General features: G+C 41.0%; 3 protein-coding genes across 7 annotated transcripts; all 3 read right to left on the bottom strand.

Moving 5' to 3' along the window:
• Positions 1–934: 934 nt before the first annotated feature.
• Positions 935–6,031, bottom strand: fance (FA complementation group E). Of its 2 annotated transcripts, none has more exons than XM_085443646.1 (10): positions 5,654–6,031; positions 4,672–5,233; positions 4,494–4,538; positions 4,350–4,406; positions 3,730–3,873; positions 3,529–3,652; positions 2,302–2,377; positions 2,100–2,175; positions 1,884–2,009; positions 935–1,791 (listed from the first exon to the last, which is right to left on the bottom strand). In XM_085443646.1, exons 1-10 carry the CDS (start codon positions 6,001–6,003, stop codon positions 1,687–1,689), a joined length of 1,665 nt encoding a protein of 554 aa, XP_085299772.1. In that variant the 5' UTR covers positions 6,004–6,031; the 3' UTR covers positions 935–1,686. The 2 variants fall into 2 exon arrangements, with proteins under 2 accessions (XP_085299772.1, XP_085299773.1); XM_085443647.1 differs by having other exon boundaries at positions 2,109–2,175; positions 5,654–5,967.
• A 342-nt stretch (positions 6,032–6,373) lies between these two features.
• Positions 6,374–10,882, bottom strand: mkrn4 (makorin, ring finger protein, 4). Of its 4 annotated transcripts, none has more exons than XM_085444860.1 (8): positions 10,729–10,882; positions 9,636–9,764; positions 9,309–9,556; positions 9,172–9,239; positions 8,830–9,083; positions 8,631–8,738; positions 7,364–7,463; positions 6,375–7,261 (listed from the first exon to the last, which is right to left on the bottom strand). In XM_085444860.1, the coding sequence occupies exons 1-8, from the start codon at positions 10,800–10,802 to the stop codon at positions 7,136–7,138; spliced, it is 1,107 nt and encodes a 368-aa protein (XP_085300986.1). In that variant the 5' UTR covers positions 10,803–10,882; the 3' UTR covers positions 6,375–7,135. The 4 variants fall into 4 exon arrangements, with proteins under 4 accessions (XP_085300989.1, XP_085300986.1, XP_085300990.1 ...); XM_085444861.1 differs by having other exon boundaries at positions 7,196–7,261; positions 7,346–7,463; XM_085444863.1 differs by lacking the exon at positions 9,636–9,764 and having other exon boundaries at positions 6,374–7,261.
• An 8-nt stretch (positions 10,883–10,890) lies between these two features.
• On the bottom strand, positions 10,891–19,938 carry ppardb (peroxisome proliferator-activated receptor delta b). Its single transcript, XM_085444859.1, has 8 exons — positions 19,564–19,938; positions 15,538–15,933; positions 15,311–15,462; positions 15,058–15,196; positions 14,093–14,295; positions 13,787–13,993; positions 13,454–13,697; positions 10,891–12,987 (listed from the first exon to the last, which is right to left on the bottom strand). The coding sequence occupies exons 2-8, from the start codon at positions 15,872–15,874 to the stop codon at positions 12,740–12,742; spliced, it is 1,530 nt and encodes a 509-aa protein (XP_085300985.1). The 5' UTR covers positions 15,875–15,933; positions 19,564–19,938; the 3' UTR covers positions 10,891–12,739.
• Positions 19,939–21,740: the final 1,802 nt, after the last annotated feature.

Raw genomic sequence — 21,740 nt, 5'->3', positions numbered from 1 at the left:
CTTGTTTTGCAGCCACAGGAGCCTGGGCACCTTGCAGTCATTGAATCGACAATGAACTTCTCTGTATACCAAAGTATTCTAGAGTTAAATGCGAGGCCATTGGTCTGACAGCTAAAGCTTGTCACAAATTGGGTCATGTGACAGAACAATGAGCCTAAGCACATCAGCTAATCTGTAACAGAATGACTGAAAAAGAGTCAAGATGTTGCAATGGCCCAGTCAAAGTCCAAACTTCAACCTGATTGAGATGCTGTGGCAGGATTTTAAGAGAGCTCAATGAAGTGAAGCAACTTTAAAAAAACAAACAAAAAAACAGTGGGTCAGTATTCCTCCACAATATGAGATTCTGATAAAGCAAAACAAAGCAGAAAGACTTCAAGTTATTGCTGCTACAGGTGGTTCTAGAAGCTACTGAATTATGAGTAATAATAGATTTTGAGGCGCTGTAAGACATTTTTTGGGAACCCCGAAATTTGAATAACTTTTTTTAACCTTTAAAAAAATGGAGGCTTTGAGACTGTGGTCACCCGAATGCCAATCACTCTCATATCTTTTGGACGTGTACACAATTGACCTCATTTTGGGATAGTATATCCAAGTTAACAGATGACATCATGTCCTATGCATCCCTAAGGATCTCAGGATCTTCCTACTGGGTTTGCTACCCAGTGATTTGATTCTAAAAAAGGAAAGATATATTTTTTAAATCCCGTTGATCGCATTTGAAAAGGCCATAACAAGGAAAATCCTTAAGAAGGATCCTTCCCGAGTAGAGCAAGTGCTAGAGATTATAGAGGAAATACATCTGATGGAGAGACTGACTTTCTTTGTACGACTTAAATGTCATCTTTTTCAACAACTTGGACTAAACGGCATAAATATAAGCACAGGCTTGAAGATTCTGTCACTTAATTCATGATGCTTGGAACAGTGCCCCAATTTGTTCCCCTTTTATTTTTGTTATATTCTTGTCACAATGAAAATTCAAAATAAAAAGTTGCAAAAAAAAACCCTGAGGCTTTGAAAATGAATACAATTAATTGACATTATGATCTAATCCACCCATCCATTCAGCCTAGCTTCTGCTTATCCAAATTCAGGCTGTGGTGGCAGCAGGTTATGCAGGGCCCTTCTTCCCAGCAACACTTTCCACTTCCACACGGGGATTCTGAGGCATCCCCAGGTCTGAAGACAAGAAATACATGCAACAAATTTGAGGTCTACCCCAGGGTCTCCTTCTAGTTGAGTATGCCTGGAAACCATCCAATTGGAAGCCCCCATGAGGCATCCTCACCAGATGTATAAGCCAACTCAATGGAGCCAGTTATAATTTATAATAATTATAAAAATAAATACCATATAAGTAATAATAATGTTTGCTAAATGAGATATTGCAAAAAAAAATTGCAAATATTTGTAAAGACTGACCAATAAAAGTCTGCAGGTTACAGTAATTCAGTATCAACTTTGTCCTAATACTAGATTGAGTTAGATACATGGGTGTGTTGTATTCAGGAGTGCAAGGATTAGCATTTAGGAATCGTTATTGTAGGACCTGTGAACAGTCAGAGTAATAAAAAATAATATCAGCCCTGTCAGACTGGTGAATTAAGATTCTTCATTGTCAGTTTAATTTATTTATACAGGGTTTTTTTTTAATGTAAATTAGTTGAAAAGGTGGTGAGGTCATGTGTCTGCGATTCGTTTTAAAGCAGCTTGTAGAGACTTCTTCAGGAAGGTCTCATTTAACATCAGGCAGCTGGACAAGGAGTGTTTGTGTGCAGCAGTCACCTGGAAATGCAATCATTTATACGCAGAAGGTTATCACACACCATTTCATCCACTGTACAGACGTTATCTGTGATCCCAATCTGCATACTTACATCAGTGCTGTATTTGGTGAGTACTGTGAGCATCATTTTTGCAAACTTCACAGACTTTGTGAAACGAGGAGCCTGACTGACGAGCTGTTCTGTGAACTGTGTGAAAAGTTCTTCATTCAAGACAGGCTGTTGGGGGGAAACAGGCAAAACAGGTGGCTCAGTGGCAGTGAGTATTATGACTAACAGCTCTTGCAGCTCTTTCCCATGAATAATCACCTGGATTACCTTTGAGTCTAGCAAGCTGTGGATAATAGACAGCACTGCCTCACTCCATGCAATCTTCAATGTCATTCTTTAAAAACAAAACATAAAAAAGCAGGAGTGTTAGTCATTTACTACTAACCATGTGTCCGTTATTATGCGAAGCTTCTTTGTCGCAGCAGTTACAAGTGAAAACAGAACGTAACTTTATACTTACTGAACCACCAGCAGTCTGTAGTGAGAATCCAGGCAGCTTTCTATCAGTCTGCTTAGCAGCTCAGCCTGTGGAGGCCCTGAAAACAAAACAATGTTCAAAAGGATTAATTCATGCTGGGAGCAAAGCCTGAGTAAAAGGAGCTCTATCACATCAAAGCATCTGTCCTGTTAATGTGTACTTAAACCAGAGCTCTGAATCCGTGCCTGCTCTGCTGCTCTGCAACTCTCCGATTTCCCTGAAGCAATCAGTGCACATACACGCTCACCAGCTGGGTCATGAGGTACATCTTTTCAACTGCTTGTTAGCATACATTATCAATCAGTATGAGCAATTGTATCCGTAGAGAGATGAACACATGACCCGCTGAAGTTATAACTGAGCATCGGAGTGAAGAAGAAAGGTTATTTTAGTGACTTTGAACGTGACATGGTAGTAGGTGCAAGCTGGTCTTGTCTGAGTATTTCAGAATCTGTTGATCCACTGAAACAGCTGGAATCAGAGGAGAATGGACAGACTGCTTCAAGCTGGGCACGGCAACAGTAATGTAAATAACCACTAATTGCAACCAAGGTATGCAGAAGAGCATCTCTGAATGCACACCACGATGAACTTTGAAGCAGATGGGCTACAGCAGCAGAAGACCACACTGGGTGTCACTCCTGTCAGTAATCTCCAAAAGTTGATTCTGTTCATCTGGACGTAGCGTTTTGTGGGAGAAACGTTTCGTCACTCATCCAAGTGACTTCTTCAGTCTCAGCTGACTGCAGGTTTCCCCAAATCTTATAAACAATACATTTGCTGTCAGTAATAACAGGAAATGGGCTCAACAACACTGGACAATAGGAGATTGGGAAAAATGTTGCCTGGTCTGATGAGTCTCGATTTCTGCTGCAACATTCAGATGGTAGGGGGAGAATTTGGTGTAAACAACATGAAAACACGGATCCATCCTGTCTCGTATCAACTGGTCAGGCTGGTGGAGATGGTGAAGTGATGCACTTTGCAGAAAAACTGATTGACATGTTGCATCACAGTATTAAGAAAAGTGCAGGACATATTTATCACTTTTGCACATGTCACACTGTTTTAACTGAGTGCTTGTAAACACCAGACCTTATTAAATCACATACCATCTTAGCATCTGACCAAGATCACAAACCCGAATGAAGGACATCATTAAGTCATTTCTGTAGTCACTTTCAGTGAAACGTTTTCCTTTCATCTCACCTATGTTCTCTTTCTCTAGTACTGGTCCGATTAGAGCCTGGCACACTGGTCTGGGATAGCGGCTACACAGTGATGTCACTGCGGTAACCAGACACCTGGAGGCCGGCTCTGACAGGGACAGCACCTGTAAGGTGAAACAATATTCTGTCAAGATGAAACACAGCAACACATGTTGCTTATTTTTCATATTCGGTGTTATACCTTCTCCAGCAGAAGGCTCTTGATGAGCATTGCAGCAGTGCTGTAGCTGAGGTCAGGAGAGAGGGCCAAAACACTGCTGCACAGTTTAGGCAGCGCCTGGTCAGGTAAGCCCGGCAAATTCAGCATGCTGCATAACACCTCCACCTAAACAGGGCAGGTAAGGACCTGGGTTCAGTCCAATCACAACTGCAGATTATACATAAAATATTGATATATTCTCTGGAACCCAACAGAGACCAATAAGAAAATGCCTCTGATACTCACTTAATGGTCCCAACCACTGGTGTCAGTCCTATATTAAATATCTTTTATTCCTCCTATAAATATGATCTTGTTTATAGGAGTGTGTGCTTAAGATACACCCTCAGCTCAGCCCTAAGGATTTTAAATAGTATAACAGATTTAAAAGATTGCCCTGCACCTTCATTCTTTTTAATGAACAGCAGGGGGCGACTCTTCGGGTTGCAAAGAGCAACTCTGGTTTCATGGAAATGTGTGAAAACAGCTCTTTTGCACTTTAATCGACAGTTTCTATCTTGTTGAATAGTTTTATTTTGTAATTTAAGTCAAATCCACCAGTTTTCAAAGTAAAAGCGCAGGTTAAATTATTGAGGACATACTTGGTTTGAGTCACAGTTGTTCAGCACTTTGAACACATCTGTGGAGCTCTGGTCCCACTGAAACACACAAAAAGAATGACAGTGAGACTAAATGTCACTTACTGTCTGCACTGAATGAGCTAGAAGAAAATAAAATCTTCTTACCTCCGTCTGACTCTCCAACAACTCTTTTATCTGAGGAATACAGACCTAATAAACACAAAAACAGTAAATCAGCTCATCGTTTTACAACTTCTGCTTCTCTAAGGACAAAACAAACATTGGAATTGGCAGAAAAATTTCAGTGTGGAGAGGGTACCCTTCTTTGTATAGTGGTTTTTACCTTTATCTGTTCAGGCAGGCCACCACACGAACTGTCTGAGGCTGGAGTTTCTGCTGCAACATCACTTTCTGGCGCTCCCGACATTTCCTTGGGAACTCTCAGTTCTTCAGCTGTGACACACTCATTATCATCCATCTTTATCCGTTTACTCTGTGATCCCGTTTCTTCACCATCAGACCCCACGCTGACAAAACTGCCCTTTCTCTTCCTCTGTGTCCCCAGCTCAGATAAATCAGATGTACTCTGGGATTCAAATTCTGCCGTTTGACCACTGAAGCACTTGGTCCATCCTCCAGTTTCAGCAGATCCGATCAAACCCTGGGAGAGCTCCTTTAGTCTTTGGCTGCATGGTGTGGTGTACAGAGGCACCTCACGGTGGGTTTCCAGGTCTCTTTCGAGTTGTCTGCACAGAGCAGTCACCCACGGGTTTGGACGAGAGTCCTGGCTGAGACATTTGATCAGATGGAGTACAGCGGTCCGAGGAAGAACAGAATGCACCAGGTGGATGAATGACAGCAGGTTTTGTTTAAATAAAGGTGGAAACAGGCAGACTAGTGGTTTACTAGAAGAGGTAAGGAAAAACCAAAGAAACCGTCAGCTGGTCTCTGAAGTTGTGTAGACAAAGAAAAAGTTCATGTTTAAGAAAAAAGCAGGAGTTAGAAAAAAACATAAAACTGATTTGTGACTATCAGTATTTATGACACTTTTTTTCACAAATGTAAATCATTTTGGGGGAGATTTGTGCTTGCTAAATACTGATTAAAGGGACTTCTTAGAAAGGAATTTTGTGAATTTTTCTTAATCAGACTGCAATCAGACTGCAAGGAAATGTGGCAAAGGACCCCAGATCTAAAACAAAAGAGGTTAGGAAACACTGATTTGATCTTCACCCTACTTTTCACACGTGTGTGTGTTTACCCTAGAATATCTATGTGAATACTAAACTAACTCTACACTGTTTTTTTCTGTGTACTTTACTCACACGGTTAGAAACTCAGTGTCAGCCTCGGTGTGGGTTATTTCGTCTCTGCACAGTGTTTCTATGAAGCCACACAGTGAGCTCTCGGGGTTAGCCCGTTGCTGCCTGTGGAAGACGCCCAGCGCTCTCGAGGCCCCGGAGGTTCCGGACATCAGTGACCGAAGCAGCAGCCTCGACTGCCCGTCAAATCCGCTAAGAAACATGCCGGAGTTCAGACAGCTGTGTGCCCCATCTCCGGGTTTGTCCTTGCCGTCTCGCCCAGACACCTGTGGCTTCATCCCAACCTCACTATACCGCCACTGCTGTTTACATTTCTTCTTCGACACCGGTAAAGGGCTAGATGAGTTCAACATCGCCACCTAGTGGTCAGATGTGCCACTGGCGACACAGCACGATTTATCCTGCGGCGTATACTAGTTAAACAAAAGCCAGAAATTCCTGAATAGAACGAGATTGCCATCATCTCTCAGTCGTTTCCACTTTAAGTCTTTATTTGGAGACCACAGTGGAGCTACTCAACAGCATAGATAAATGTATTTTTGTTTGCTTAAAGGTTAGACTCGTCCAACTAGCCCATACTTGCCTTTTTTTTTTTTTTTTTTTTTTTTTTAAATGAAAATCCATTACGTGAATTCATTGTATGGTGTGATTTAGGCACATCCTGACCCCCAGGCCATGTGGGCATACCATTCAGGGAAATGCCCCGAATAGCACAGCACCAATGAAGAAAACAACACTTTAGTGAGACAAAGTGAATCAATGTTTTATTTTTTGTGTACAGGTACAATTTGGTTTAAAAAAAAAAAAAAAAAAAAAAAGGACATAAAATCATTTGTTCTTACCAAAACTGGGAAGTGTGTGACAACTAATCATTTTTATACAGATATCAGACATTAGGACAGTACACTTTTTTTTTTTTTAACCCTTGGGCAATTAAAACTACCATCGACATAACACTTTAAAAATATCTAAATGGCCCAAGCTACTAGGGAAATGTCTACATTGGCACGCTCAGAAGTTGGAAGAGAAGCTGACAGTTGGCTAAACACTTAACACATAACAGCTGTAGTATTTTAAAAAAAAAAAAAAAAAAAAAAAATTATAAACCCCAACTAGAAACAAAGGTGTCTTATGCTGAGACCACCAGCCATGAGTTCTGGAGTGTCCAAGTGTGCACAGACTTGGAGACAGGTTCCTGTCTGAATTTAGGAGTCCTTTAAGTGAGATGTACTTTCCACTCGATGATCCTGAGTCAAAGCTACTCGTAGGCTGTTTCAGTAATAATTTCATGAAGACACAGGTGGTTTTTAAAAAGGAAAGAAGAAGAAGAGAAAAAAAAAAAAAAAAAAAAAAAAAAGGCAGCAGCCATGCATTTTCCAGGGACCAATGATGGTTATAGACCCAATTCAGTGGTTTCAAACACTGACCAAAAAAGGAAAAAAAAAATAAAAGGGGGAGGGAGATGAGCACTCAAACTACACTGTTTTAGTAAGGTAAAAAAGTAAATTCAAGGTCGTCATCATCATCATCACCAAGAAGGGTCATGGCTATGAAGAAACTAATTAGATCCACTCCATCATCTTCATCCTCAAAGTCATCTTCTCCAAAATGCTGCAAGGACAAAGAGAGTGAGGGGAGAGTAAATACAACCTTATCTTAGACACACTAAGAGGGAGGAGAACGTAAAACACTCACGGATCACCATGTAGTTACCAGAAAGGACGCGCTGTGTCGACTTTTGTCATGTCGGTAAAGGCACTCGCTTTTGAAGGGGCAGCATTGGTATCGAGAATAGTAGGTGCAGGATTTCTTACTGGAATCAAACAAGAGGCAGCAGGGAGGGGTCAGTTAAATGTTTATACTGGCTTGAGATGACAAGCAATTTTAAAATCTAAAAAATAAAAAAATAGTGTGATTTAAGTGAAATATGCACAGGGCTTTGAGCAGTATATGCATATTTAATTTGTTGTGCATCAGCATTATAGATCTCCTTTCAATTAATACCTAGAGTTCTCCTTTGCTAAATTTTTCGTCATTACTTCTCTTCACACCGATTTCTGTTCCTTTTGCATAAATTTGATTCTAATTGCCATGTTGTAAAAATCTGTGCTGAATCATTCACTCTGTAGCTCCCATTGTTAATTAGTTAGCAATGCTACACACCTGTGTTTCAGTACTCTTCCTTAGATATGACATCTGCTGCACACTCCATACTGTTAATATCAGAATGACCTATGACCTAATGAAAATCTTGAAAACTGGTGAACTGTGCCGAGTCGAGTACGTACTAATGGTAAAGGGACTTAAAGGCGCAATAAGCAAAAACAAAAGCAAGTTTTTGCTGAATGGGAGATCTGTAGCAGCTCAAGAGATTCAATTTATTGGGAGGAGTATATTTATTTAAAACACAAAACAAACCTTTAGAAAGCAACTTTGGACCAAGTTACCATGGCCTAACCCATAGGTGTCAAACTCTGGCCCGCGGGCCAAATTTGGCCCGCAGCCTAATTACATTTGGCCCGCGAAGCCATACCAAATTACTGTTAGAGCTGGCCTACTGGTATTATACAGCTAATATATATATTGTTTAGTATTAAGCTTTGCTTGTTCCATATTCAGTTTTCCAGCAAAACTTATTTGAGTCCATAAGAAAAGATTCATTCTTATATCTGGAGGAAGATTTTTTTTTTTCAATAAATATTAACATTAGCCCGCGACTTTGTTCCAGTTTTGAATTTTGGCCCACTGTGTATTTGAGTTTGACACCCCTGGCCTAACCAAAGGATTTAGATGAGTAGTTTAATTCAGGAACCTTAATCTACAGCAAGACTCACTATATAATTTTTTTTTTTTAAATCTATCTATAGTAAGAAATCTGAAGAAAAGGCTGGACTATTGAAACTAACATCCACACAACATACCCAGGAAGACAGACTCAAAGGATTTTCTAAACTCTGCGGACATGAGATCTATTCCTCACCTGAATTTTTGCTTGAACTCAGTAATTAGATCTTCCTTTTCTTGTCCTTCAACCCAGTATTTGTGCGGCACATAAAAGGCAGACCTCACGCGGCACTGTGGGCAGCGTCTGAGAAGAGGGAAAAAGTCAATCAGAATCACTTCGAGCCCTCTCTGGTTTTGTCAGATCCTGCTGCCTCCTAAATATTACAGAAACCTACTTTATCACATCCAGGCCGAGGTCTTTGGTCTTCCTCCAGGTCATTATGCATTGTAAACAGAAGGAGTGATTGCAGTTGGGCAAGATGCCAAAGACACCGCTTTTCAGATCAGTCTTTTCATACACTTTGTCCATGCAGATCCCACAGGTCACGTCTTTGCTCCTGAGGAAGGCCTCAGTTTCCTCCTCCCTTCCCTGAGAACCAGAAGCTGCAGCGGCAGCCCCATTCTCTGGGGTTTCAGATGGGGAGATCTCCTGAACATTAATAGAAGGCTTTGGGTTCAGCCAAGTTCTCCTGCTGAATGAGCATGCTTAAGATAACGCAGTCAAATTAAATGCAAACCTCATTTCTTCCATCGCAGGCACCTGCTTCAGCAGCTTCTGAGCTTTGAGACGATCCCAGACCAGATTCTGTAGAGGAAAAGCAAATTAATTAGATCAACTTCTACGTTCAGGTCCATCTACAAACTCATGCAATACCTTCTGACTGCTCCTCAGCGATATTCGCTGGCAGGTGCCCAGTGTCGCATTGAGGGTTTGAGGTATCAGCTGCCAACTCTGATCTGCTGCACTCTTGTTCAGATGTCACCTCAGCTTGCAGAACTGCAGGTTCTGACCCTCGCCTATCAGGTGACGCGTGAGCCACACTGGAGGAGGAGACCGTAGGTACTGAAGCCCTTCTTCCTGCAACAGTTGTGCCAGCTTCAGACTGAAGAACATGGAAAAACCTAGCAGAGAAAAAATATAAGGGATTAAATGATGGATTTTCTTAAATAATAAACATGGGGGGAGGGGGGGGCAGCTTACCTGCAGCGCTCACCATACCAGCATCCACCTTTCTGATAATACCGACATATTTGGGATGAGTGTATGGTTGGCCATTCATGACGATAATTGCATCTTGAACCAAATCTGCAAGAGCCATTTATGAAACGCCTGCAATGAGGTGAAAACCACAAATCGCAAAGTAAATTTCTGCCACAAACCTTTTTTTTTTTTTTAAGTAGCAAGATTGGTTTTACATGCCGCTCCAGTGATTTGAACTGTGATGACTGCTAGTGTTTATAGGGTTATTTAGAATGCAAGTTCATAACGATGAGCCGCTGGTATTTTATTCTTTATAAGTGAAGATGCTCAGATTTTTATTGAGTGTAACCAGAAAGTATAGGATTAGGAGTGGATCAGACAGCTCAGGCTGAGGTGTTTGGAGACAAAGTTTGAGAAGCAAGGATGAGATGTTTGGACATGTGAGTGAGCTGCTCTGGCCAAGCCTAAAGGAAGAAGCTGAAAAGAGTAGTCGAGCCGTTTTTATAGTTTAGTAAATTCTTACAGGTGGGAGAGAGACTGAAAGCCCTGCCTGACATTAACCAATTTTTTTTAATTTTTTTTTTGACGTAGTAAAATTAATAATCTGACTTGAGCCTCAACTGCAGAACACATTACAAAGTAAAGAGCGAAAATTTTATACGTTGAAACAACATCGGTACTGTATATGCACATCATTAAACAGCTTCAAAAACCGTATTTGTCAATAATAATCATCGTGTACTGACGCGTTTCTGGATTAACTGACGGAGAAGGGCCAAATCCGACACAGAAGTGCGGTCGTAAATCCCACTTACCAACAGCCACTAACTCAGTTAGCTCAAGTTTTGGCTAACATTTCAACATTATATTTAGTCACCTAGCAACACAAAATTTGTACGAATGTACTCACACAGCAACATGGTCTACCACACTTTCTTCCTAAGTTGATGTAATCAAAAGTCACTATTTCACTTTAACGTGTATAATAGAACGCCACACGAAGGCATTAAACTCTGACAAGCTATTTCTCGGTGCTTGGTCCACACTTTCCTCATTTCTAACCCACTCTGCGGGACTGTGAGGGGCTGCTTACCGACAAATGTTTCTACTACGAGCCGAGTCCATCCTCCGTGTGTTTTGAACGAGCCGCCGCCAAGCCTTCACCATCCACGTTATCTAAATAGTTGACAGCTGGTTCCTCGTACCAATTAACCTGGCAACGAACCAATAGAAACGTGACGCTGACGTCAGCACGTTACGCACTCCATTCAGAGAGTTTATTGAAGGACGCCAATCACAGCAGGGAGCAACTTGAAAGAGTTGTATGATCCACCTCATGATAAAAAAAATTCCAACAAAATAAAAAATAAAATAAAAATAAACCGAGAAAATCACCGTTGCCGCTTCTAATCAAGTTTATAAGTGAGAAATCACTAAACTAAACGTGCAGATAGGTTACATGTGACCATTAAGAAGAAATCATTTCAAGTTTTGAACAAATATGTCAGTCCATCACTTACACAGGCATAGAGGTAGCTTACATCAACTTCTTTTTTTTTCCTTTCTGTTTTTGGTGTAATTGCTCCTTTGCCAACTTGGCACACTGCACACCAGCCAGTAACATCAGGATTTCAATGTGTAGCAGGAATTTAAGGCAAAAATAATATATGTCAAGGATTAGATGAGACAGCGGAATAATGTCACAGATCATACATTAGAGGTAGATAGGGATCAAGACAGAATAAGAGCAAAAGAGGAGACCTGTGCTCACACCAGCAGGGACAGTAACAACAGAAAAGGGGAAGAAATGATTAGAAACGTCTGGATCCTGGCTACTGTATCGCAAGGCTTTTACACTCTATGCCTCACCTTTCAAGACACATCAGCCTGTACATAAAAAGAGCATTAATCTAGGACCGTGTCTATCTCCAATACAAAAGCACCCTACGATATTGGAAGATGTTCAATTTTCATCAAGTATCCCAGTAATAATGACATGGTTAAAAATGCTGGCTTAAGGTAATTCCTGCACATGAAACCATAAAATCCAAACTCCTCATTGGGGAGAGGTTTGATGGTATTCTTGGTGATATATTTGGTACAGTCTAAAACTAAAACAGGCAGGCATGTAATATGAAAGAACACATATGAACTAATATATGAAACAAGTTGATAAATTCATGTTTTGCCCTTAGAAATACAATCAAAAACTACAAATAATTTGTTACAGAATTACAAAGAATAACCTAACAAATATATTTAAATGGTAAATTCATTATATTTTGGATATCAAAAGGAAGAAAGAAAACATGCTGTCCCTTGTACTTCAATGGGTCATGTATGTATGCGTGTATAGTGTCAGATTCAGAAATAAAATCTTTGCAGCATAGTCCAACAGTTCACACTTGGCTAGATGGCTTTAAGACAAAACCTAAATAAACTGGATCTCACATTTATTGACAAATGGCAAAATGGTATTGCACACATTGCTGCATTAAGAGAGAGCTCTACACTGCTGGAGCCAGCCCAGTTTGTGTTCTTTATACCAAATGGCAAAGTGGTGGTCAGTGATAATGATGATGATGATGATGATGATGTAAACAAATACCAGCTGCTGCATCTCTCCCGTCAGTTAAGTCTGAAAACACAATACAATCACTTGTTTGTTTGAACGGTGCCACTGGTGTGAGAATGTGAAATGCTTTCCCTTTGCAGCACAAACACAGAGCTGAGGGGAGCGAGGATGAGCTCCCTCTGCACACTGCTCTGGGGTCAGCTTCGCTAACAGGATGAAACAGGAGCAGCCTCATTGAGAAAACATATCATTCTTCCTGTTACGTGACCGTTGTGGGAAACTGGGACTCGCAGCAAATGATTCCAGATGCTCGTCACATGCACGCGCACACAAACACACGCATAACTGTGCTGAGGGTTACGCTGACACTGCAAAGACTCTGCTGATTGTATTAGCACTACCAGGTGAATTTGCCTCATCTGCACCTTAGAAATCCATCCCGTACTACAGTGCTTGTACTGAATGCAGTGTTTCATTATAAAATTCAGTCTGTAACAGTATTGCTAAAAGCAGTTTGTGCTGGAGACTGCTAATACATGTCCTTGTAGATCTCCTGTAGTAGAGGGTGGAGCGAGGTCTCCGACTCAGTCTTTTTGATCTTTTGGACGAGCTGAGCGTTCTCTGTAACCAGCTGACGGAGGTCAGCCATCTTCTGAAGCAGTTTTGGGAAGAGGTAGACAGAGTCAGAGTGATTTGCGTGGAGGTGAAGGTCCAGGGCCTGAAGGATGTTGTCCTGACTCTGCTCCACCTGCTTCACGTTCATTAGCCCGGGACGATCTAGTGCAAAAAGAGGAAAAAGCCTGTGATGAGTCACAATTTATGCTGGGCAAACAAGACATGCAAAGACAAGTTAAAACCCGTTTTAGAATCTTACTGGCATGTAGCAACATGATAGATAACCAGTAGCTGTTATGTGGCTGGTTATAGACAATTTCTTTCTGGTGGAACCAGCCCCGAAAACAGACACCCTCTCTACTTTTAAGATTAGCCTTAAAACATTGCTGTAGGACAAAGCTTATAGTTACAACTGGATCAGCTGAACAACCCCTTAGTTGTGCTGCTACAGGCTCAGTGATTACTTTTAAATCACTGTCTTATCTTTTTCTGGATGCTATAAGACTCGAACCTTAATTGTACCTTCTAACAGTTTCAATGCAGCACTTTCAAAGAGGTTTCAAGAGCTACAGACACACTTCACAAGATTTGAATCTTCATACTTGACCAGAAAGCTGCTCAGGCTCACCTCCACAGAGAATAATGGCAGCAACAAACAAGGCCAGATCACTGTCATCCAGCTCCAGAGCATTGAACTTAACAGCAAACTCAAACTTTGGCTCCATGATCTCACTGAAGGGCTTCCGTAAGCTGCGCAGAAACTCCCGTGTCACAAAGCCTTTGCCATTGGCCACCAACAGTCCATCTTTGTTCATGAGAGATGGCAGCATGGCAAAAATAGCCTCGTGCACACCATACTTTAACAAAGTCACCTGCAGTAAGCACACAAACAGCTGTTTATTTGTGCTTTCCTAAACTTGGATATACTAATAATTCTTTGTTATATGAGACAGCGGCTTACCTGGTCATTAAGGAAGAGGTCCACAAACCCTGGAATGCACTTGGCAAACTCTGTAAGCTCTCGCACGGTCTCCACCGTGGTGCACTGACAGCGGTAGAACACATGAACCCCAATCTCCTTGGCCAGAGGCGCACCTGGAGTTAACTGGCTCCACACCAAACCACTCTCTGCTTTCCAGAGGGTGTCCACATCGTAGATCACAAATGGCTAAAAGGAAAATGTATTAAAGGGAGAAAGGTCTGAGGGAAAAATTCACATAACTGAGTTTTGCATAAAGCCAAGCACGGCTGAAAGACAGGAACATACTGAGGTGCTGCTGGTTTTGCCCATCAAGATGCTGCGGGCTCTCTTCTTGGTCATACTGAGGTTCTTCAGGTAGGCTGTATTGACTTGTTTGGCTAAAGTCTTCAGGTCTGAGCCACCTGGTTTGCTGACGTCCAGCTCCTCTGCGAGTATGCCTGCCACCAGCTTCTTCCTCTCCGCCTCAGGCATTCGTCCATATCTGATTGCTGAGCAAAAACACCCACAGAGACGGTGTTACTCTGAGAGGATATTTGCAACACTAATGAGTTCTGAAACCTCTTTGTGTTTTGGAACAACTCAGAGCATTAACAATGCAACACACCATCCATGTGCTACAAAAGATTGGAAAGGCTTTGACATGAAAACAGCGGATTTGTTTCCTCCTTTAGACACAATAAAACTCTTGGATCTCTCAGGCAGCCCATCTTCAGCTGGTCAAGAACGTAGAAGCTAGACTGGCTTCAGGTGAAATTCAAATTCATTTTAAGATTTTATTACTAGCATATAACGTCCTACATGGCCAGACTCATTCCTGTATAGCAGATATGATGACAGCTTATTCCAGCAGTTGGCCTTTCTGATCGTCTCATCCGGGTCTTTTAACTGATCCATGCTCTTATTTTAAAGCTAGTGATGACCACACTTTTGAGGCTGTCTCCCCTAAACTCTAGAACAGCCTTCGTCAGCACATCAGTTTGGCTGAATCTGTGGTTTGTTTTAAACAACTGCCCATTATTTTTGGCTCTTGTTCTTCTAATGCGTGTATAGAAGTGCACATGCAAGAATGAATGCATGACCACATGTTTGACTTTACATTTCTATGACTGGACATGCACAGTTATCTTTAATGTGCGGTTTTACTCAAACAGTGAAGCACTTTGTAACTGTGTTTTAAAAACTGCTATACAAATAAACTGATCATCATCTTAGTATTTTAAGTGAATCTCAGAAAACACTTAAGCCCTCACCATCGTGGGACATTCCCAAAGACAGGCACTTCTGGAAGCGACAATATTGGCACTTGTTACGATTTTTCTTCTGAATCTTGCAGGAACGCTCACAGCGCTCATATTCTAGTTTCATCCGCACAGTACGCCGGAAAAAGCCCTGCACAAAGCAAAGCACATCTAGTTAAGCAACTCACACAGTTTGGGGGGGGGGGGGGGGGCACAGAACTTCCCACTCAATAATCTGTTGTGGGTAAAAGAAAAAATGTTTTACCTTGCATCCTTCACAGGCATGTACGCCGTAGTGGAAGCCAGAGGCCTTGTCCCCGCAGACCTTACATTCCACACTGATCCCGGAGCTTGTGCTGTCCTCTTGGCCCAAACGCAGCTGTTCTGAGAGCGAAGGTGATGAGGTATGGGACAGGTCTGCATATAACAAAAAATAATAGCATTTCAGTTCAAGTACAGCTTCTGAAAATTTAAGAGAGTGGAAAGTCTTACCTGTGTAGCTCGATGATGCGCTGCTGTTTTTCTTGTTGCCACTGTTCTCCTGATCTTCCCCTTCTTTCCGTCTCTTCTTCTGGTCCCTTTTCGGGTATTTAGAAGCAGGGACTACCTCCTTCTCCTCCTTTTCCTCCTCATCTTCACTCTCCTTGCACTTTAACTCTTTCAGATCTGCCACCTCGGAGACGCTTGTCGCACCACAACTGTCTGAGCCTACAGACTCTGCCTGCGGTGGCGTCCACCTGACGTCAGCTGCGTCCTGGGGGCACTTTGGCTCACAGTAGCCGTTCACCCCGTCATGCTCCTCTGGGGCAGTTTGTTGAAACCCGTCCATGGTTCCTGTTGCAGCTGATTCAGCAGCTCATCTCCTGTCACGTAGCCACCATAGTTGCACTATTTAAAAACAGAATCAATCTACTTGAAATACACCTTACTAAAAAAATATATCTGTTAACATGAGGTTTATTTACACAACTAGAAAGAATAGCTAATCACACTTTAGAGCCCACATATCATCAAGGGTTCCATTTAATCCAGGATGCCAGCGGTTAAGAGTCCAGTTTCAGCTTGCCATAACAAACCAACAAAGCCAAAATAGAGCCCTATTTTTTTTAAATAAGCACACGGGTGAAACTCACATAAGTCTTGTATTCAGTTTAGTATAGCAATAATAAATGAGATGAATGCTGTTCAGTAATCTTCAACAGAGTTTGTTTAGGTGCCTTTCAGTCAGTTAGGTTTTGTTATAACAGCCAGGGAATGTCTTTTAAAGAAATAAGCTCATGACCTGAGACACAGATGTTATGGAATCACGCCTCAGTTACTTCAAAGACAACGGAACAGACAGACAAGACAATAATAAGGATATATCTACATTTTCAATCCTGATTTAAAATATCACAGAGCACTTTACAGGAATATTAACACAGACACTGTTTGGGGTAACTGTTGCTAGGTTCGGTTAGATTTAAATACTTTATTATAAATGAAAGATTGATTTGCTTATTTGCAGCACTGTCCAGAAAAGCCTGTACATACATCCAGAGATGCCATCTCAGTATTACTCAGTAATTACATATTAGTTAGCAGCATGTAGAACGAAGCCGTGTCTAACAGTCACACTTAAACAGGGGTTTTCCTGGCTCAAAAAGGGTGGACTGTGCACATAAGGACAAGTTAGAGCTGGGCGATATGAGATTTTTTCATATCACGATATTTTTTTTTCATTTCAGGCGATAACGATATCTATCACGATATAAGCCAAATAACTATATTTGTAAGATTTAAATGTGCTGTTGCTCACAAGTAAAATGTGAAATAATCAGCAGCTTGTTTTTATTTAAATATTTATTTCCCATAATAAGTTCAACAGGGTAGATGTACTTAAGGAACATGAGACTTTTTCAGATAAATAAAGGCAAATATTGCAAACTACACAAAAGGCAGCCGCTAAAGCGTTTAAGTTTCAAAATAGAACAAACGAAACAGACTAAATTGTCAATTCCACTTAGAAACAAAATATTAATTCTAAAAATAAATCTTAGTTTGTTTTACAGAAGAACAGACAAAACTGACTAACTTTTGTCAATATCAAATAAACTGAGAACTAAAAGGAAATTCTCAATCTCTCCTTGTTGTATAGCTGAGCTTTTCAAACAGTTTTAACAGTTACTTTAGTCTGACAAAAGCCGAATGACGAATTAGCGCTTCCAGTCAGAGACTGAGGCTACGTCCACACGTACACGGGTATTTTTGAAAACAGAGATTTTCCGTTTTCGTTTTAAAAAATAATCCCGTCCACACATAAAGGCAGAAATGAAGGAAAACGCTGCTATGAACATGCCAAAGCAGCAGGTGGCGCTAGATTCCTAACCGTGCAGAAATGTTGGCCAATCAGAAGTCTAGAAGCCTCGGTGGGAAAAAGTAAACAAAGCTGGGGCATAGAAGCAGAACCGAGTCGTATGTGTGGAGGGACAGTAACTGTGTGTATATGTAAGCATTTAAACACTGCAGAGAGTAGAATTAACAGTAACAGTATTGTAGAAATTTATTTCACTGAAACAATAACGTGGCGCACAGTGTGACGCATGCACCAGTTTATTGTATTTCCAGACTTGTTTTCGGCACAATTTACAGTGCACGCTACTCTGTTTTTTGTCAGACTTGAAATAGCCGAAATACCTTCACACTACGGAACTTCTATGGCTCTTCCGTTCGACAATCTCTCCGGCATTGGAACCATCATCTGTTTTCTCTTCGGTCACACTCGGTTGATTTTTCTAGTCGGCACACTCATTTCCTCCATTACCCGCTGGCTGCTTCCCAAACAAACACACGTGCGGCTTGGCACTTGTGCTGTACGTAACAAGTCACGCGACGTGACGCTGCGGCTGTGATTGGTTCAGCTCTGCGCTACTTAATTTGGATTGGCTGACCTTTTTTTTTTTTTTTTAAGAGGACAAGAGCGGCGAGGTCTATCGCGATAGCTTAATTTCTCTATCGAGTAAAAGTTATATCGCGATACATATCGTTATCGTTCTATCGCCCAGCTCTAGGACAAGTGGTCTGCAAATAGTTCAGACGAAAAGTTTTCTGTTACCTGCATTTTCCTGTTATCTTTTGGCCTTTTTATGAACCATAAATGTATTTTTAAATAAAGAAAAATCAAACACCACTTGAATAAACATGTTAAAAATCACAGTCCTGCGAGCTTTCCCTTTATTGGAAGGTCAAAACCTCTTTGGTAACCACTGTAAGTTCAAAGCAAAAAGCTACTTTCAGCTTCTCCCTTATTCATAATAAGTTGCCACAGCGGGTAGCCTCTTCAGCAGTTTTTTTTCCTCCTCCAGATGGCAAAAGGACTGCCACTCATATAGTGCCTTTCTACTTAATTTGAGCCCTCAAAACACTTTCTACTGCAAGTATCATTTGCCTAATAACACACACACATATATATATGTAAAATTTTGCATTACTTCACATAATAAGATGTTTAGTATATGCCTGTGGTACCTTTAACAAAGTTATTTTTTATAGTAGATTATATGGAGATTATCTATTCTTTATGCAGCTGCAACACAATGATTTTCATTGCGGGATAGAGTATCTATCAATTTGTGCACCGGTGTGGAAAAAAAGAAGCTGAAATACTACTTTCAAAATCTTCAGTTTCATAATGAATATTCATTTATTTTGCCCCTGGAACATAACAAAAGCAAGAATTTCACAACCGCTGCATCACTTTTAATCAAAATAAGGGCCCACCGCATTTCCAGCACAGTTCAGCCAGTAGATCGTAATAGTAAGGGCACTAACTTTATCTCTAACCGCGCTTGAAGACATCTGTATTATTGTTTGCCTCACTTGCGATGGGGTGCGGGGGGTATTTGGCGGCTGGGAACAGGGTGCATGCACTATGTACACACTGAGCAGTGCAGCTTGCTGATGGAGGCGGTGGGGGAGAGGGCTTTGGGTTGAGGGTTACAATTTTTTTTTCTACCCCGGGGCCCTCTAGCGGATTAAAAAGTCCTTGTTTGTAGCTGTGCCTTAACAAACAGCTACAGTGTTGATATATTAGAAATAAATGTTGTTTTTTTCCATAAAGGACACACTCATTGTAATTCAAAGGCTACGCGCTGTTTTCATAATGCTTAACACCAAATTAGGGGTGTTAGGACTTGTCCAGTAGACAACCTGTCACACTGGTTCTCGGAAGTCTCTGCTAACATTACCGTGTAACTGCATGAGTCACTGACAGGACTGTAACTGGATACAAGCGTTTGAAAAATGAAAGGACAACCGAGTTACAGACATGGCTGCCGCCAAACTTTCTTATCTCACTTAAAGTTTAAACTGTATAGGCTTTAAAACTGAGCTCGTTCAGCCGTCGGCTCGGTTAGCAGCTAGTTAGCCACTACCTTGAATTGTGACTGAGTCCTACTATCAGCTAGCCGTTAGCACGGCTGACCCAAATTCCCGTTTGTGCCTTTAAATCACGTTAGCTATCCTACCAGGTTAACTTACCTCTCCCGGTTGTGCTGCTGCTTCAGAAGATGTTTATGCCTCCCGGCTGAGGTAAACAAGCCACAAAAGCAGTCCCGAGTCCCGTCCCGGATCGATCGGCTGTTGACAAGTTTGTTTGCTTGAAGCTGGAGTTAGCGATCTGACGTTAGCTCTTGCTGTAAGCTAACTACTATAAACTTAGACCGAGTCAGGCCTCCGTCCATGTAGAAACCGGGCTGACGAGACGGGAAAAACAATGTGGAAATCTTTGTGGGCTACCATGTCACATGCAAATAAGTGGAGTTAACTAGTAATCCCTCCCCGAGTCTATCCCTGGCTTTGCTTTTACTCTGCTTTGGTTTGGTTTGCTTCACTCCCCTCTCTCCTCCCCCTCCTTCTCCCTCGTCACATGCCACAGCACAGCGCCCCCGCTGCACACATACACACAGAGCGCACAACCGACTGGATGTAACTACTGCAAACAGAAGAGTCAAGGTCTCGGTTGAGTTGTTTTTGACATGGACATATATTCAGCTTTGACTGACATTGACCGCATCTGCCTTAATGGAGACACACAAAGAGCACGTGGCTGAAATCCGTATGGGAAAATGTGCGATTTATAACTGTAGAGACTGAACTGGGCTGCACGCTTTTGAATCTGAATGAAATGGCTATTGTTACTCTCCACTACCAATCAAAGAGCCTTTGAGGAAATAAACATGCCTTACAACTAGTTTATACATATATAATCAACTTTACGCGAAACCGTAAGTGACCATGTATCGAAGAAGAGGTTTTATTTTTCGTTGGTTTATATTTCTAAATTAATTTCTGTTCAAATAAACATTAAGGCAACATCTAATATTAAGAACGACATAATATAGAAGGAGGGAGGGTAGCAGCTTATTTCTCCTCTCAGCTGACACTGCTTAAAAATGTAACACTCATAAGAAAAATAGGTCGTCTCATCAGCTGTCTCGGAAGCTTGTTTCTGCCACAGATTTATTTTATTCATTATTTATTTATTTATTTTATTTTTGTCAGTTTGGGGGGTTATGAATTCAAAATGGGGTTACTATCTGAAAAAAATGAGTGAGAAATCACAAAATATGTAAGGAATAACTCCAAATTTTGCCCAAAAAAGCAAAAACAGAAAACAAAGCAGTCTTTTATGCAGAAACAAGCTTCCATTTAGCACTGTATGCCAAATGAGAGACACAGCTTAGATTTTGCTCTGCTGCACCAGAAACTGCAGTGAAGAGAGATTTTATATAGATGATATCTCTAAATTAACTGTTGTTTAAATAAACAACTATCAGGCAAATCTAATATTAGGGAAATATTAGAGTGATTATTCAAAAATTGAAAAAAAAAAACCCATAAAATAGTCATCAATTGCTCTCACTGTGCTTTTGGCAACATTTTACTTTAACTTCCTACATTTTTAAACCATTATCGGTACTTTCTACTTGTTACTTTTGGTTTAAGGCATTTGAAGAGAGTTATTATTTTGTCAGCGTGGGCCTTTAAACATCAAACAGTCTAAACAGTAACACATGAAAGGCAGTCCTGTTCGTGTAATAATCACCAGGGTATGTGGCACAAAAAGAGAGGAAACAAGCAAAACTGTGTGCCAAAGTCGGAGGTTAAACTGGGCTGGTATTTTTAGTTATTTATTTATTTTTTGGCACAACACGACTGAGGCTGTCCATAAGTTGCGGTTGTGGTACTTCCGGCCCTGCAAAAAAGGAGCGAACATAAAACGAGTAATTTTTTTTTTAAGTGGCAGGTAATTTCAAATGCAATTTTTCTATCCGATTAACAAACAACAGCAAACACACAAGCTCAGTGGTGTTTGATAAACTGGAAGATTAAACAGTGTACTGTCAGTAGAGGATGGAGATCAGCCAGGACAACTCATGAAACATCAGCTAAATTCAGGTGTGTAAATCCACAAGGCGCAGTAAACCTCAGAGCAGCTGCAGCAGCACAGGTAAGCAGATCACAGCCTCATTTTTTCTCTGCTTGTGTTCTTCTTAACTGATTCAAGCCGAGCCTTTATTAGAAATAAAATTTTAACAGAAATCAAGCTGGTTTTCCTATCTACTAATATTATTTAATTATTACATTAATATAGCACAGGGTTCAGTAAGATTTGCACAAAAGTAGGTGGAAGAAATGTTCTTCAAAGAGCTGCT

This window comes from Copadichromis virginalis, linkage group LG20, assembly GCF_057382275.1.
Source record: "Copadichromis virginalis isolate Kocher_CV1m ecotype Utaka linkage group LG20, C_Virginalis_male_GT1.1, whole genome shotgun sequence".
NCBI lineage: Eukaryota > Metazoa > Chordata > Actinopteri > Cichliformes > Cichlidae > Copadichromis > Copadichromis virginalis.
This window is presented reverse-complemented; position numbering and strand designations above follow the sequence as displayed.

Excerpts from the sequence above, each read along its gene's own strand:
- fance (XM_085443646.1), bottom strand. The coding sequence starts at position 6,003 with ATGTTGAACTCATCTAGCCCTTTACCGGTGTCGAAGAAGAAATGTAAA. Across the intron at positions 3,874-4,349 it reads ACAACTGTGACTCAAACCAA|GTGGAGGTGTTATGCAGCAT; the intron begins GTATGTCCTCAA and ends TGCCCTGTTTAG. Across the intron at positions 3,653-3,729 it reads AGAGCCTTCTGCTGGAGAAG|GTGCTGTCCCTGTCAGAGCC; the intron begins GTATAACACCGA and ends TTCACCTTACAG.
- mkrn4 (XM_085444860.1), bottom strand. The coding sequence starts at position 10,802 with ATGGTGAAGGCTTGGCGGCGGCTCGTTCAAAACACACGGAGGATGGAC. Across the intron at positions 9,240-9,308 it reads CGCTGAGGAGCAGTCAGAAG|AATCTGGTCTGGGATCGTCT; the intron begins GTATTGCATGAG and ends TTTCCTCTACAG. Across the intron at positions 8,739-8,829 it reads CTCGGCCTGGATGTGATAAA|ACGCTGCCCACAGTGCCGCG; the intron begins GTAGGTTTCTGT and ends CCCTCTTCTCAG.
- ppardb (XM_085444859.1), bottom strand. The coding sequence starts at position 15,874 with ATGGACGGGTTTCAACAAACTGCCCCAGAGGAGCATGACGGGGTGAAC. Across the intron at positions 13,698-13,786 it reads ACCTCTTCCTTAATGACCAG|GTGACTTTGTTAAAGTATGG; the intron begins GTAAGCCGCTGT and ends TGCTTACTGCAG. Across the intron at positions 12,988-13,453 it reads TGCCATTATTCTCTGTGGAG|ATCGTCCCGGGCTAATGAAC; the intron begins GTGAGCCTGAGC and ends TTTTTGCACTAG.